Here is a 16125-nt window from a genome sequence, read left to right as displayed (position 1 = left end):
AGAAGTAAGGGATTTTTAGTGTTTGGGAGTAGAGGTAAACGGAAGTGGGTTTTTTAAAAGTATCAGGGGCAGGTAGAAGCAAAGGAAGGTCAGGGTTTTTTTTCTTAAGAACTCAGGGGCATGTAGAGATAAGGCTTTTTTTAGGGTGCAGAGGAACATAAAGGGTTCATAGGGTTCCAGGGCAGGTTTCTAGAGTTCAGGTAAAGGGAGGTAAGGTTTCTTATAGGGTTCTAGAGAGAGCAGAGGTAAATGTTGGTATGGGGCATATATATGAATATCAGAGATTACAACAACTTTGTGGGGTAAAGGCATGCGTTGTGATGCCTTGTGTGGTATTAGGAGTTGTAAAGGTCAACATTGTAATGCCCGCAGGGAGAAGGTATGCAGGGTAAGGACCCACATAGTAAAGTCTGATATTCATGATTACCATATTGCTTGCTATTTTTTCTTTCCATTTTAACATATCCCTTTGCAGCACTACATAGAAACATTGTCTTGAGGTGAAAAGCCACCTTAATATCTGCAAGTGCCCTGTTGAGCTGTCCATCAGCAGTGCTACACCAACGCAAGTACATCTACTCAGTGACAGCCTGGATTGAAGGACTGCACATCCCTGCTATGATTGTGGTACAACAGAGAGACAATGTGAAAGGGGCACGATTCTTGGGAGACTGGTCTGACAAATACAATAAAGGAAACAAGCATTGGCAAAGCCAATAGACTAGGTCTTTCACAAGGCTGCAGTGTCACGGGTCATTACTAGAGGTCTCTCAAGTTGGATTCAACAGCTTCAAATGTCTTTCACAAAGCTGAGCGAGTGTGGCTTCAACATACAAATTTGCATATGCACTTTGGCTGCCCTAAAAAACGGTGCTAGGATAAGTAAATATGTCAAAGCTGGATTTTAACGATGATTAATATTACAACTTTCAATAAATGTCATTATTACTATGGAACATACTTGATGACAAACTAATAAACAGTGGTACTAGCAGTCATTGGTAAGATCAAGTGCCTTAACCCTTATCCTTAGCAAACTGGGTTTTGACAGGCACTATGCATGCGTCACTAAACTGCAGTTGCTTATAATAAAGTTGGCCTATGACTGAATTGTGCTGATCTATTGCCTTATGTGGTGTATTCTGGTATGAAGAAGTGAAACGTCAATATCAGATGAGCAAACCAATAAAAAAAAATGCTACTTTTAGTCAAATCTATCAATGTATTTTTACTATCAGTTTTTCTTAAGCCGGGCAAGACATTCGCAAACCTGCAATATCTCAAGTTGTTACTAGGCGCTCCTCATGACCGATGCAAAAGCATGAAAACTCTTTCACAAAGTTACAGTACTCAAGTGGTTTCTAGGTGTCCCTCTAAAGTAAGATCCAACTGCATGAATTCTCGAACAAGCCACAGTACATCAAGATATTACTAGAGGTTCCTGTCACGTCAGATGCAAGTGCTTCAAATAAACTTCATAAAGCTAAGGGGCACAACTTCAGCATAAACATGTATAAACTCACTTGCCACTCTACTCCATTGTATTGGTCTTCTATAGGCTAAGTATGCCACAGCTGGGTTATGATGAGCAGTCAATATTGCAACTTCCATACATGTTTTGATTACTATGTAACACTTGTGATGACATCCTAGTATACACACAAAGTTGCAGTCACTATTTAAGTCAAGTGCCTTCAACCTTATTTTCAGCAAACTGTTTTTTGAGTGGCACTTTACTTGTGTGCCAACAAGTGCATTGACAAATTATATAGATGTATATTTCACTATTGATATTTCTTGAGGCTGCTAGGAAATTCGCAAACCTGCAGTACATCACATCGTTACTGGTGTTCTCTCTAGAGTCAGATGTCAAAGCCTTGAAATTCATCCAATGAGCTTAAGTACCTCAAGAGTTTACTAGATGTCCCTCTACACTAAGATGCAAGTGTTTCAAATGACCGTCACAAAGCTGAGGGTAGTGCCAGGGCTCGAAAAAATGTACTCGCCCACTCACTATTGAGAGTAGATTTCCTTCAGGGTGAGCCAGTTTTCAGGACTACTTGACCGGCCTGACGAGGGATCTCTGCTGCTGAGGTAATCGGAGTTTGGTGCAATGCCAGTACGAGGCTCTAGGGGGCAGCAGGGGAAAATGTGATAGCAAAGGAGTTCATTGGCTGGTTCCAATGCGGCTCGACATACTGAGGCTTAGTTGCAATCAGCCAATCAGATGGCTGATAATTTGAGTTCTCCTTCATGGATATAAGTGTATAAGCATGTTTATAGGCTTCTCATTGGCTGATTGACAAGCCACAGCAAGATATACAGCTTGAGAAGCTTGGAAACTGCCTTTGTCAGCCCCTGCCTGGGTGTTCCATTGCAGGAAAAGATTTATGGTGGCAGCGAACTGGCTGGGCACAGTAGAAATGAGAATGCTAGCGTGGTGTACAGCAGCCTGGTAAGTAACATCTGGAATCTCAGGGAAGCCGGTGGCATTCTTGGTCTAGCACCTCCTAATGATTGACTTATAGCTCACGCCTAAAGATTTCCTGTCTCACACCACCAAAACAAGGCGCACTGCTACTGTATACCTCTGGGACGCTGTTTTAGCTGCAGGTAATTGCCAACTGTTTCACATAATATTAAGGACCAAAAATGTGCTCCAGTCACCATCAGTGTACCTGGGCTGCGTGTGTTGGGGGGGGTGTACTGCCAGAGAGAGAGAGGGTCTAAAGAGGTAAGTGGGCAGGACTGCCGATGAGCATGGTATATATTATACCCACTAACTTGCAAGAGGCAGTTTTCAGTGTCACCTCTTTTTACTTCAGCGAATCTCCATGGGCGAGTCATGGGCATTTTCACCACAGTGCACACACAATTTGTTTGCGGTGAGGCATAGCTACTATTGGAGCAGCAGGTGGGGACCCTGAACCCTGAGGAGCCCATTCAACCCCGACAATGCTTTTTCACCACCCTCAACACCTGTCTATGGATCCTTTTTCCTTGCTTGAACAGGGTCACAGAATCCTTGCTAGCTACTGCTTGCATATATTTCTTAATGATGTAATTCCACGAAATACATGCTGGAAATCGCTATTGTTTAAAAAAAAATTGTTACGTATGTGATATACATACAGTAACTACGGCCAAGTAACACTGCCTGTGTAATGTAATTTATTACAAGAATTTTGAGGATGTCCGTTTCATTTTGTGTGGAGTGGACCCGCTGTTTCTGTTTCAATTTATTTGTTTGAAGATGCAAATTTGATTTCAAGATGAATGTTAACGGGCAAATAGGGCATATGCTGATGAAGAAACACTGGGCTTTCTGCCGAACTTTTCTGTAATCACGATGCCATCATTGGCGCTCCTTTCCCTGCTTTGCATCAGCATGCTGCACGCCTCAGTTTATTTTACATTATTTTTGTAATTCTCGCCAGTTACTTAAGACTAGCTGTGGACGGTTCATCAAAATACCCAGGATACTGTCCCAGGTGAGTCGCCCGCTATACATACGTACATCTGATACCTCCGGGTCTAGCCAGCGCTATATAAAACTTCTCAAATAAAATAAATAAATAAATAAATAAATAAATAAATAACATACCATAATCAGGCATGGACTTGTGTTCATTTCAGCTCCATGTTCACAGAGCCATTCGCAACCGGACCGACACTAAGATGTTATGGGAGTGGGAGTCCTAAATATTCTGGCTGAGAAACACAGCTATTAGAGGCAGTTCTTAAGGGGAACTAATTCAACAATTGAACGTCTGGGCCCACTAACTAGGAGCTACATTTCTTCACAGTAGTAATTTTATATGCGTTTATATTAAATGTTTATGCACAATATAAAATACTCCAAAGCAAAAACAAGGAGATGATGGACGGAGTGCTGAAACTTTTCAGACACTCACCCTAGTCACAGATCTGGGTTCAATCCATCATCATTTTTTGGCTCACTCCGCCACCCCAGTTCTGATCCAGCCATATGCAAATCAGTCTTGACCCTGTGGCTCATGGGAACAGTGCAGCCCCAACTGCCAAGCCATGTCTTCCCTGGACCGGAAACAAGCATCCTGGGGCCAGTATCAGGGTAACACCCCTCATCAGCCAGGCTAGCTTAAAACCAGTGGCAAAGTGAGCAAGGGACCCACGTCTGGGCATACCCTGCCAACTTAGGGCGATCAAAGCAAACACAAGGAGATCATGGTCAGAGGGCAGAAACTTTTCAGACACTTACTCCCAGTAACATTAACAAATTACAATTATAAAGCATGGATTAAATGGCATGAATAGTAATGCCGAAATATTTTTTGTTTTATTCACGCTAGGCCTATGAGTAATATGCCACAAATATAAAGAAAGTGGAGTGACAGCATGTTGTTTAGTGCATTGCAGATGTTTAAGTGTAGAAATAACAATAAAACACAATACCTAATAGCTAAACTGTTAATTTATAAAATGAGGACAGGAGGAGTCTTCATCCGGTCAGGAAAGTTAATGGCAATCAAAAGGTGATACTTTAAAAAAAATCTTTTTTACTCTTTTCAGGATGCCACCCTTTGATTTCTGTTAATGTACTTGTCCTGATGAAGACTTTGTTCCAGTCATCATTTTCTTGGGGGTTGAAACATTGACTTTATATACAATTGGACTCCAAGAAATACCTCTTTAGCCCCAGGTTCTTCCCATAGAGGACACAACTCTTTTAAACTTTATTGGTCTTCACCTCATTTTATTAAATAACCTGGCTAGACTTAAAGTATCTGGTAAGATTTGGTTGAGGTCAGCCTTAGAGGAGGGTACCATTGATTGGTGTTTTATTTCCTGGCTGTGAGAAGCTGGCTTGTTATATGATGCACACTTATTTAAGTGGGCACCCTGCACCAATCCAGACAACCCTTATGGTGCTTTTAGTGGTCTTAGACAACCTTATAAAGCTCTCTAAGTGGTAGCTGTGGAGAGCAGCCTTGAGGCTTAGTCCAGATGGAGTGTAAAGCAGCTTGTTTTACTAGAACATAATCTTACTGGTATAGATTAAGTGAAAAAGAACCACACAGTGTATTTATAAAAATAGGTATTTATTATAAGACACTCACTAACATATACAGATATCTCCTAGCCGGAGATATACACAATTCACACAATAGTTTACAATAAAAACAGGTAAGTAGCACAAACGCACAGGGGTCGCCAGGGGGAGACCAAACCAGATACTAAAATAGTGGCATGTGAACCACGACTCGAGTCAGGACTGCACCCAGAAGAATTATAAGTACCGGGACCCAAGGAACCACCCAAGGCGAGCATCTAGGAACCCCACAGAGGTTGTGTGCAGTGTGGGAACACAACCGTGTTTTTAATACAAGTCAACGAGTAAGTTGCGGTTGCAATTTTAAAGGAGGAGGACACTTCCCAGTGGATCCTGAAGAAACCCAGTGGACGACAGAAGGTTGGAGAGCCACTCCACCAGTGGATACCCTAGGAATCAGGATATCTACACCAGGGAAGCCAGCTGCATAGGTGTGAAGTGGCATCGGAAACCCCAGTCTAACTCAAATGGAAGACTTCAGGAAGATGCCGCTGCTGGGGAAGGGGTAAGTCTCCAGTGGAATCCAAAGGTGGATTCAAGGTGAGAAGTACCTGCAAGCAGAGGGGATAGAGTCTATGCCACTTAGGAGTGACCGGGAGGCACGGAAGACGAATGCCCACCGAAGTCGGGTGTTGCAGTGGAGATTGCGGTGACCTTGGAGCTGCAGCTGCGAGAACCAGGTGATGCTGTGGAAGACCAAGAGCCGTTCACCAGCTGTCCCACGTCGGATGTCGAGAGTTGAGGGGTCGTAGTCTGTCGGGAGCATCAACAAGCCTTGGCAACTACAAACAGCATGGAAAGCGAAGGTGGTGCAGTGTCGGGACCCGCAAGGTCCAGGTGACTCACCACAAGCAGGGGATTCAGGGCACGTCCAGAGCAATGAGGGAAGCCCACAGAAATCAAAGAAGAGCCTCAACAGGACCCACAGGCTGGAGGCACTGGAGTCGCAAGAGGACCTCGTCTAGCTCACTAAAGATGTAGGTCCACGGTGCAAGTGATGTGGTGAGGACGAAGATCTTGGTCACAGAAGATGCTTGAGGTGGGGGCTACTTGGACCCCGAAGATCTTGGAGGAAGGAAGCCAACAAGCCTTTGCAACAGCAAGTCGATGTGGTGCACAGGGGTTCGGTTCCTGCGGCTCCGACAAGGGATACTGGCTCCAAACTTGGTGAGAGGGCAGGCCTTGAGGGAGGTGAAGAACCACCACCTGTGATGTTGAGCCTTTCGGAGTGCGTGGGAACCCAGGATCTGCAGACCGGTCAGCTTAGTTGCGGTGCCTGCAGATGCAGGGAAGTGACTCCTTCACTTCAAGGGAGATTCCTTCAGGTGTCTTGGTTGTCCACAGGCCTGGGAAGATTCCTCTATGGATCACAGGCACAGAAGTTGCAGCAACCGAGCAGGGCGACGAGACCAGGAGCAGCAGGAGTCTTCCTAGTTGCAGTCTTGAGGCCCAGAGCGAAGTCCGGAGTACCCAGATGGTCGAAGAAGTGGTGTCTTGAAATCACTCACTCACCGAGACGGGAGAACATTTTTGTTCCTTAATATTATGTGAAACAGTTGTCAATTACCTGCAGCTGAACAGCATCCCAGAGGCATACATTAGCAGTGCGCCTTGTTTTGGTGGTGTGAGACAGGAAATCTTTAGGCGTGGGCTAGAAGTCAATCATTAGGAGGTGCTAGACCAAGAATGCCACCGGCTTCCCTGAGATTCCAGATGTTACTTACCAGGCTGATGTACACCACGCTAGCATTCTCATTTCAACTGTGCCCAGCCAGTACGCTGCCACCATAAATCTTTTCGTGCAATGGAACACCCAGGCAGGGGCTGATCCACCTACAGATAAGCCCTTAAGTACTCCAAGAAAAGGGTTTGGACAATTCAGGGTTCCCTCCCAGGGGAGGGGTCGGACAGTGGGAGGATACTCCCATGTCCTTTGTCCAGTCTCTCGCCAGAGCGGGAGCCAACGGCTCCCTGAGCTGGTTTGAACTGGACTATGCAAGGAGGGCACCAAATGTGCCCTTCAAGCAGGCTGAGCGACGCTGGCAAGCACTCCCACCGGCCCCAAAACACTAAACCCTGTCTGGGAGATGGTCACACCTCCCTGTGAAAGTATAGCTATTGTTCTGCCTTCCCCTGCTCGAGCTTCGCTCAGCAGCAGGAGGGCAGAATTGTGTCTCTGGTCGGCAGCAGCCATATTGTGCTGTCTGGGTCTAGAAGATTGGTATCGGGAGCACTGAGGGCCTCCCGGAGGAGCTTTACAGTGCAGGTAATCATACCTCCGGTGTGGGGGCATGATTCCAACATGTTTGATACCAAACATGATAGGGTCCGTTCCAGACGGTTTAGAGATGGTCATCGCATAATGACGCATGGCCACTCTATGTATTGTAATGGCTGATGCACTTACAACCCGGAAGAATAGACTACGGAGGTTGTAGGGGTGGCCTGCACATTCAGGGGCACCCTCACACTTAGAACCGAGCAGCCTGCCATCAGGATTGAAAGGCCGGATTTAGAGGTGACTTATAGGTTTTAAGTGCAGTGACCTTAGATATAGGGAAACCTATATCTTTCGTAAGTGGTGATAGCACCAGCTTACACAGGCTGCAATGGAAAGGCCTGTAGTTACAGTTTGAGTGGTCCCTCATGGGTGGCATAATACAGGCTTTAGCCCATGGGGGACCCATGGTGTACCTATGCCTTGTGTGCCCTAGTACCATATACTAGGGACTGATAAGGGTGCACCAGTGTCCAACCTGGGACATATCTCAGTACATATACCATACCAATTTAGGGGAGAAAGCACAGAGACGGGGGTCCTGATTAACAGGATTCCAGTCCGACTAATTAGAAACAGCATATCACCAGGCAAAAAGTGGGGGTACCCATAAAAGCAGATCCTACTTCCCTACAATTGCTATGATCAACCCATGCTGCTCCATACCATTTTAGTATGGAAAAGCCAGAAAGAGGTTATGATTAACAGCTGTCTCTGTACTTCTCATACCCAGCAAAATGTAATACCACAAGACAAACATGCATAAAGAGCTAAGAGGGAAAGAATAGTGAGGAACTAGAGAGTGGTGAAAGAAAGAAGATTCCAATTTAAGTCTATGAAAGAAAAATCTTGAAATAAAAAGGCACAAAGGTCTCTATTAAACACATGGGTGAAGTGAAAGGGATTTTCAGGATTTGAATAGGCAACTAGTATCTAGACTAATGGTGGTTTAAAAGAAATGATGATAAACATCAGCGGTGATAGTTGGGGCTGTGTTTCCGATTCATGTGGAAATATACAAAGTAGTGACCCAGAATTATTCCATGTTCTAATTTTTATCAGCCTATATTACTACTCCCAGAAATCACTTAAACAACAGAAGCATAAAACTGGGAACAGAAAACCCCCCAAATATTACAACAAAGTGGTCATCAATGTTTATGAGTTACCCTAATAACTCTTATGATCATCTATTGACAACAGAAGCAGAGCATTGTTTTCTACACTCCAGATGCTTAAAATGCGAAAAGGTCATGGGACTGCATCAGAGTTTGAAGCCACTGCTCATCTCAAGACCATCAGACCTTTGGATATTGTCTGTGACGCTTGAGGAAGTGGAGCAATCAGCAAGGAAAGCTCACCTTCTGTCTACAGATGGGCTCCTTCTTGCTCTCTTCGGCCTTCACCTCCTCTTGAATGGTCTCTTTGGGCGTGTTTACAGCTAGAACGTCGTTTATGGTGGAACCCACGACCATCACCTTTGCTCCGTTGGTCACTTTGAGCTCTCTTAGAGTTTTTTCTTCTGAAACTAGTCCCTTAAACATAACTTTCTGCATGGCAGGTGGAAGACCTAAAAAGACAAAACAGCGTTGGTACTGGGAGCATACAGAAAATCCAGATCAGAGGTTAATTCATGGACTCAGTAGTTACTGGGCAGTATCTAGTGGAAGGACTGTCATTTGTCAACTATGCCCTAGATCGATAGAACAACTCTACTCAGATTGGATAGCTAGGTCACTTATTCCCTTTGTTCACTTTAATCTCAGTACTGTGGGAAAGCAGTCCAGGTTAAATAATGAAGGGGAGGCGTTAGTTAGAAACTCACATGGAGCTAAACAACGTAAATAGCACTTAACATCAATGCTCAGTTGGTGTAATACCTTAACAGAAGAAATTAACTTATTCACAGTCAAACAAAAGTAAACTACATCGTCAAGAAAACAAATAATCCATCATTGACTAGGGAGGGAAGAAAGACGGATTTTTTTTCTCGCTCTGTAATGTTACATTTTGTAGAAATTGGACCCTATAACCAATATGACCTTATGAGTCTGGACTCCATGCACCCTGGGGATCTTCAGATCTTGATTGAGGTCATCCGAGTAGAAAAACTTAAACTCAAAAGGGATTCCATTTTGTGCTATGGATACAAGCTCATGGCTTTCTACAACTGATGAGATTCTAGCCCTCATAGGATAGTCCAATATCCCTTGACCCGAAAAGCAACCACCAGCAAAAAGGTACCAACATATGAAGTATCTGATGCAGTTTAGGGTCTCCACAGCTTTGGTGTTCAAGTGAATGATAAGTATTGGTTCAGTCGCCAGCATCTGGTTCAGGCTACAGTTTGCGGGGGCCCCAAAAACATTTACAGACTCAACTAAGGTTTTCCCATTAAAAGGAGGAGGGGCTCAACATGGGGACATATACAGCAATGGGCCTGACAGCTAGCTTCTACTTAGTGGGGACAGTCACATTAGGGGTGCTCATCATGAAATATATTTGTTGTAGTATAAACTTTCCAGGGGTAGTACCGCTTCAGCCTGGTTCGTTTGGGGGGTTGGGGGAACAAAGGACGAGAAAGACAACTTTGGAAGTCCTCTGTTCAGATTCTCTAAAATAATTTCCTTTGTGGGAACAGGGTGTTCTTCTTTCTAGCAGGAACACCCCAGCTCTTCTTCAAGCTTCAAGTCTTTGACAAAGTCCAAATCTTTAAAACGCACTAACTTAAGTCGCCAGAGGTCATCGTAACTTAACAGTCAAGTAAGAAAGCCTAAGTCAACCATGTCACTGCATTTTTCAAAACTTCAAACACTTCTACAGCCCTGGAGACCTGCATCATTTTCTCTTTATGCCCAGGTGTCCCAGGGATCTGGGGCAAGCAATCATAGGTCAGAGAAGTTTAGACGAGTCAAGGTGACTGTTTTTTCGGGATGAACCACCGCCCAGCACAGGCGACTGTTGAAGCACTGACCAACAAAAACAGATGAGAAGGGGCAGGAGGGAAAGATTAATTCGAGCCACAGGAAATCTACTATATCTAAAGTAAGCAGGCTCGTTGCCTTCTCCACTGGTTTCAGGAGGAAATTCTATGGAGAAGTATGTGCACGCTAACATCTCCACGTAGGACACAGAAAACCTCCATGAAGGACAATCAACATCATGTGCAGCAACCATGTGCGCCCCCATCTCCCACTCAGACCAGGGGGAGATAGATATGAACAGAACACTTGAAAATGCAGTTTCCCTATGCTTTACACATAAGGATGGCAAGGGACCAAAGTTATGGGCACTGGACTGGCCTTTAACGAAGGACAAGCAGTAAGCTGTTCAGCAACATAGGTTCAGGTAAAAAGGTTTGTGCCTCGTATTACAATAGCAGTCCACCTTAAGCACGGGCAAATGTAGTGGTAATAACCCTCATTCAGAATAGGGGGGTAAACAGTGGATGTCCACTTTCCTTTCCTGCCTCAGCTCTGATGGCCGAAATTGATGTCTCATGTCCAGTGACTTTCACGATTTGTAGAGTATGGTGGTGGCAAATAAGGCTTCAATAGGAAACCAAAAGATATAACAGCATGGGTGCACATCTCTCCCAAACATTGCAGAGAAATTTCGTCCCAATACTGACCCATGATGCTGAGCAGAAATCCCAAAAGTCTAAGCACTGGAAAAGAAACAGTTTCTAATATGATAGTCTAGTAAACTGTAGATTACAGATAACTCATACACGCACGGGCCATGACATTCAATGAAATGAGGCACGATAAAGAGAGTGACACGGTCATTCTTTTCTTTCTGATAGAATTGGTGATCTAATTCCACTAATTGATGGAGTCAACATTAAATTGCACACGTAGCCAGTTTTTCAAATGTACAACTCTAAGATTGTCCTAGTCATCTTAAAATGTGGACTGACCGTTTCTCCAAAACAAGCAATCTGAAAACACATACAAACGTTTTAGTGGTTGCCTTTCACTACTTGTTCGGTGATCTGGGAATACAGAAGTAATTTGTAGAACTCTGCACTTTTCCACTTATTTGAGATGAATACGCACGTTTCGTCCAGGGCAGGATTATAATAGAGTGCCGCAGTTCCAACAATTTCGTTTGTGAATTATGCTGTACAGTAATATCATGAAAGGCTAGACTCAAAAGAATTGAAGATTATGGGCGACAGGCTTCAAAAGCGGCGTACATTACATAGGTCTGTGTAATGGAAGAGGCAGGCTGCAGTACATGAGTGAGGTACATTAAAAAAGCAACATTAGTGCACTGGAACATCATCAGAGGTAGGCTGCAGGAGAAAAGTAAAACAATGGTGCAGTGAAAAACCCCTGAAGAGGTCGGAGAAGGGAGATGTCATGGAAAGGTAGACTGCCGGACATGAGTAAAAGAGCATAGAGTATACAGAGGTCAGTATTGCAATATCATGGCATGAGCCACTTTAGCGGAAATGGGAGGCGCCTCCAAAGCAGTATAAAAGTGAAGGTAAAAAATATCAGAAAGAGGCACTGGTCATGACAGAGGTCCATTAACAGAGTAGGAGAGCCAATATAGTGGAGTTGCAAGTCTAGCCTGCAGTTTATTCTTAGAGCTGTTTATAGCACACACCTAGAATGACATGGAAGTGACAGGTCCGAACTGAGGTGGCTTAGAAGAGCATCATATGGGTCTACGTATTGGCATACTATAGTTGGAGGACAAATTCGGACTAATATGCACTGAGACAGGTGTGTGTGTGTGTGTGGTGATGCTCTTTGCGCAAGCTCCTCCTAGAACCCATAGATAGTTGTCTACATTACCCCATGGGCAGAGGTGTGAAATGGGGTTAATAGTCAGCGTGGGCATAAAGACTGCATGAACATACAGTTGCTACAATAAACCAAGAAATCTACTTTGTAGTAGTGACCGCACACATGCACTAGTCCTGTCTTTAGCTTGGGTGTATCTTTACCTGTGAGAGAATGGATCTTCTGCTTCAGGCTTGCTCCTGTGCTGTCCATCGGAAGTTTAACATCATATTTATTTTTGTTCCAAATAATCTTGAATTCAACAAGTTCCTTGTCACCCTCAGTGTCTCCACCATTACTGACCGAGGCCTGGGAGCTCTCGCCATCCGGCTGGGCCTGTGCAACCTCCGTGAGCGGAGTATTGCAGTCTCCGATCTCCCCACAGCAGTGCTTGTCCTTCTCTGCATCAGCTTCCATTCCCAGCCCTTCACCGTCTGCCAAGAAACAAACATGTGGAGATCAGGACTGGGGAGACATATATGCCATCACATTCTGAATGGATCGCTCAGGGATACAACAGTCAAAGGACGGTTTACAAACTACTACAAATTGACATATAGCTGCATGTAGCCTTTTCTCATGGAGCACATTTTCGAAGTCTGTGCCGACTCAACGATACCTTGTCCCCGAAAGTTATGACTTTTAAAAATCACGAACACTCACAAACGGACAGTTACCAGGCCCCTGCTGCCAAATTAACCTATGGCAACAGGACAGACTACATTCATGGAATGTACAATGGCCTTGCTAATGTTGGATGGTTTCCATTTTCTCAGTAGGAACAGTCAGTTTGTTTGGACAACATAAATGTGGAGATGGTGCTAGACTGATTCCATGCACACCCTCAGGATATGTTGGCCGATGGTCCACAGTGCTTACATGATCACCCCTAAAACTAGTAAGGTAATCAATGGTTTGGGCTACCTCATAAAATGACAACCCTGACTCCCCAAAGAATCGTGGTAACAGATCTCGACCCATTTTGCTCAGTCACTGGTGCATACTCAGGAAGATATACAAGAAATACACAAAGGAGCTTTTCAATATTTATTGAACCATTGTGATTTTTGTATAGAATGTATGTGCTGCAATGATTAATATACAGAAGCAGATGAAAGTGATGAGCAATATGAGGACAGAGAGATCCCTAACCTAGTTGCCTAGGACGGATGTACCACAAGAATTCCCTACTAGATGATCTAATTCCCCATTACCTGAAGGTAAGTGTATGTAGGCCCCCCGTATTGGTCACTAGTTGGACATACCTCCTCGCAGAGGGTAAACAGGAATCAGATGGGCTGAGTCAACTCTGACAATAGCAACCTCGCAATGACAGCAGAATGCTCCTCTGATCTGAACATAGATATGTGTGTGTATTTATAATAACAGTATCCATGCTTCGTGTCGAGACTTCAGCCAAGCTAACATTGTTCTTTCTCCTGTGATAGCCATGTCACCTCATGAATGAAGAATATGCAACACCATTTGCACAATGTGGGTTCAGGCCTTGCACTAAACATTAAAAATGTTGTGATAGTAAACTTATTCAGAGGAATCATAAGCAATGTGATTTCAGAGAAACTAATCCTGCACTGTCACGCAAGCAAATGTGTGCCAAAAGTCATCATGTGGTAAAGAAGTCAATCTAAGAAACGTGCTAATGTAAAATAGCAGTGTTTCTGGCCAGGCCTAGCTTAGCCATGTGTCACTAAAGGATTTCAGTACTAGACCACATCACTACAAAACTCTCCCAGCATGCTAGCAGAACTTTTAATTGGAGCTAGGAAATCAAGCATAATTCTTTATGACAGCCCGATGCCAGTGTAGATTTTACACTTTTCCCACATAAGGCTCTTGAGTACTTGATTAACAAGGCCACCAAATACAGACCAACAAGGACCCTCTGCTCAAAGTTCCACATGATTAAATGTGGGAGGGATGGTTCAACAGATTTCCTTTTGGGTCGCGTCATCATGGGCTTAACACTAATATGGCTGACATCTCAAGAACCTGTACATCTGCTAATATTAACATTTCTCACTTTGTATAACCAAACCCAAACACACCAAGCTCAGTGACAAAACGTGGCCTCAAAATAGATTGATAGTGTGATGGCAAATATCTACAGTCCAAGACTCAGTGAAACTCAAGTGTGAAACCCCCAGCGCCGAGATACCCCTTTAGGGGTGATTCATACGCTATACAAGTACTGGATTTAAATTTTACATTGTTATCACAGTTGTGGCCGGTAGAAAAGTAACCAAACTATTTGTATATCACAGTGAGATAAAAGCCACGAAAACGTGCTAACATTCATAAACTCAGCGTGGCGACACATAGGACTAGACTGACAATGAGTTCCAGAAATGCTCTTGTATTGGCATAGGAGGCCTCTCTGTTCTAACGCCTTGGATCTAGAAACGTACACGCCAATGCGCCCTTCGATTAAGTGTTCCTTTCTGTTGTGCACCCACACTGTTTCATTAAAACTTTAAGGACTCTGAGCCCGGGCAACAGCACTTCCTGGTAGACATTTCCAAATTGGGCAAGAGATTTCTTTGTACTGGAGGGACAAGCAAGATTAGTTTTGAATAAATCTGGATTAATTGAGTATTCTGTGCACCTCTTAATAGACTGAAAAATCCCAGGTGCACACTAGCCAATTGGTGATGTATCAAAACACAAAGAAATGCACTTTCTGGCTAAAATAAAATAAAATATTAAGATGAAATATCCAAGATATATTCACTCTAACAATATGCACTAAAAGCATGAAATAAATGTATCACACTACTCTCTCTATCCTGCGACCAGTAAGGTGATCATGTCATTTTTAGGGCTCGCCTGCTGATGCGCATGCGCATAGCTGTCGAGCTCTATTGTGGCTTAAACAGAGCTTAACCATCTCGGCGATTTGTTGCAGTGCCCGAGAAAAAGCTTGTGCACATCAAAGCCACCAGCACATCAAAGCCCCCCTCCCACAGGCATCCCTGCTTCCCCCAGCCGGCATTTCTCCTCCCCTAATTATTCACTGCACGGCCGGCGGCAACATCAAAGGCTGCTGCTGCCCTGACTCGCATTTCTCCTCCCTCCTCCCCTTTCACTGCCCAGGCCGGCCGTACTTTCACTTTACACGGCACCCAGGCCCTGTCTGCTGTTTATTTTAACATGGCAGCTTTTATGTTTGTATAGTCAGAAATGTGTGTCATTTTTTTCCATCAAAACCTAAACAAGAATACTGAATTTAAAAGTTGCCTTTAATTGGTGCATTAGCTAGTATCTAGTCTCTCTGAAATCATAATTGCAGGAAAGACCTCTAGTAACGAACTCTGTAGTCAGATACCAGGACACCGAGGCACCCACCATACAGCTCCACCGATGCACCCACCACACAGCTCCACCGATGCACCCACCACACAGCTCCACCGATGCACCCACCACACAGCTCCACCGATGCACACAGCTCCACCGACACAGCTCCACCGATGCACCCACCACACAGCTCCACCTACACAGCTCCACCGATGCACTCACCACACAGCTCCACCGATGCACCCGCCACCACCGATGCACCCACCACACAGCTCCACCGATGCACCCACCACACAGCTCCACCGATGCACCCACCACACAGCTCCACCGAGGCACCCACCACACAGCTCGACCGAACGACCCACCACACAGCTCCACCGATGCACCCACCACACAGCTCTACTGATGCAACCACCACACAGCTCCACCGACACAGCTCCACCGATGCACCCACCACACAGCTCCACCGGGGCACCCACCACACAGCTCCACCGGGGCACCCACCACACAGCTCCACCGACCGACCCACCACACAGCTCTACTGATGCAACCACCACACAGCTCCACCGACACAGCTCCACCGATGCACCCACCACAGAGCTCCACCGATGCATCCACCACACAGCTCCACTGATGCACCCACCACCCAG

At 44.8% G+C, this 16125-nt stretch overlaps 1 protein-coding gene across 2 annotated transcripts in view; it reads right to left on the bottom strand.

The window, feature by feature from the left end:
• Positions 1 to 16125, bottom strand: part of UBFD1 (ubiquitin family domain containing 1) — a 66423-nt gene that overhangs the window by 44372 nt on the left and 5926 nt on the right. For both annotated transcript variants that reach the window (XM_078664793.1, XM_078664794.1), the window contains exons 2-3: positions 12328 to 12597; positions 8732 to 8940 (exon numbers count right to left, since the gene is read on the bottom strand). In XM_078664793.1, coding sequence (XP_078520919.1) covers positions 8732 to 8940; positions 12328 to 12580 — 462 coding nt within the window. In that variant the 5' untranslated portion in view covers positions 12581 to 12597. The remainder of the gene's footprint in view (positions 1 to 8731; positions 8941 to 12327; positions 12598 to 16125) is intronic.

The sequence above is a fragment of the Lissotriton helveticus genome, chromosome 10 (genome assembly GCF_964261635.1).
Source record: "Lissotriton helveticus chromosome 10, aLisHel1.1, whole genome shotgun sequence".
In the NCBI taxonomy this organism is placed as follows: domain Eukaryota; kingdom Metazoa; phylum Chordata; class Amphibia; order Caudata; family Salamandridae; genus Lissotriton; species Lissotriton helveticus.
This window is presented reverse-complemented; position numbering and strand designations above follow the sequence as displayed.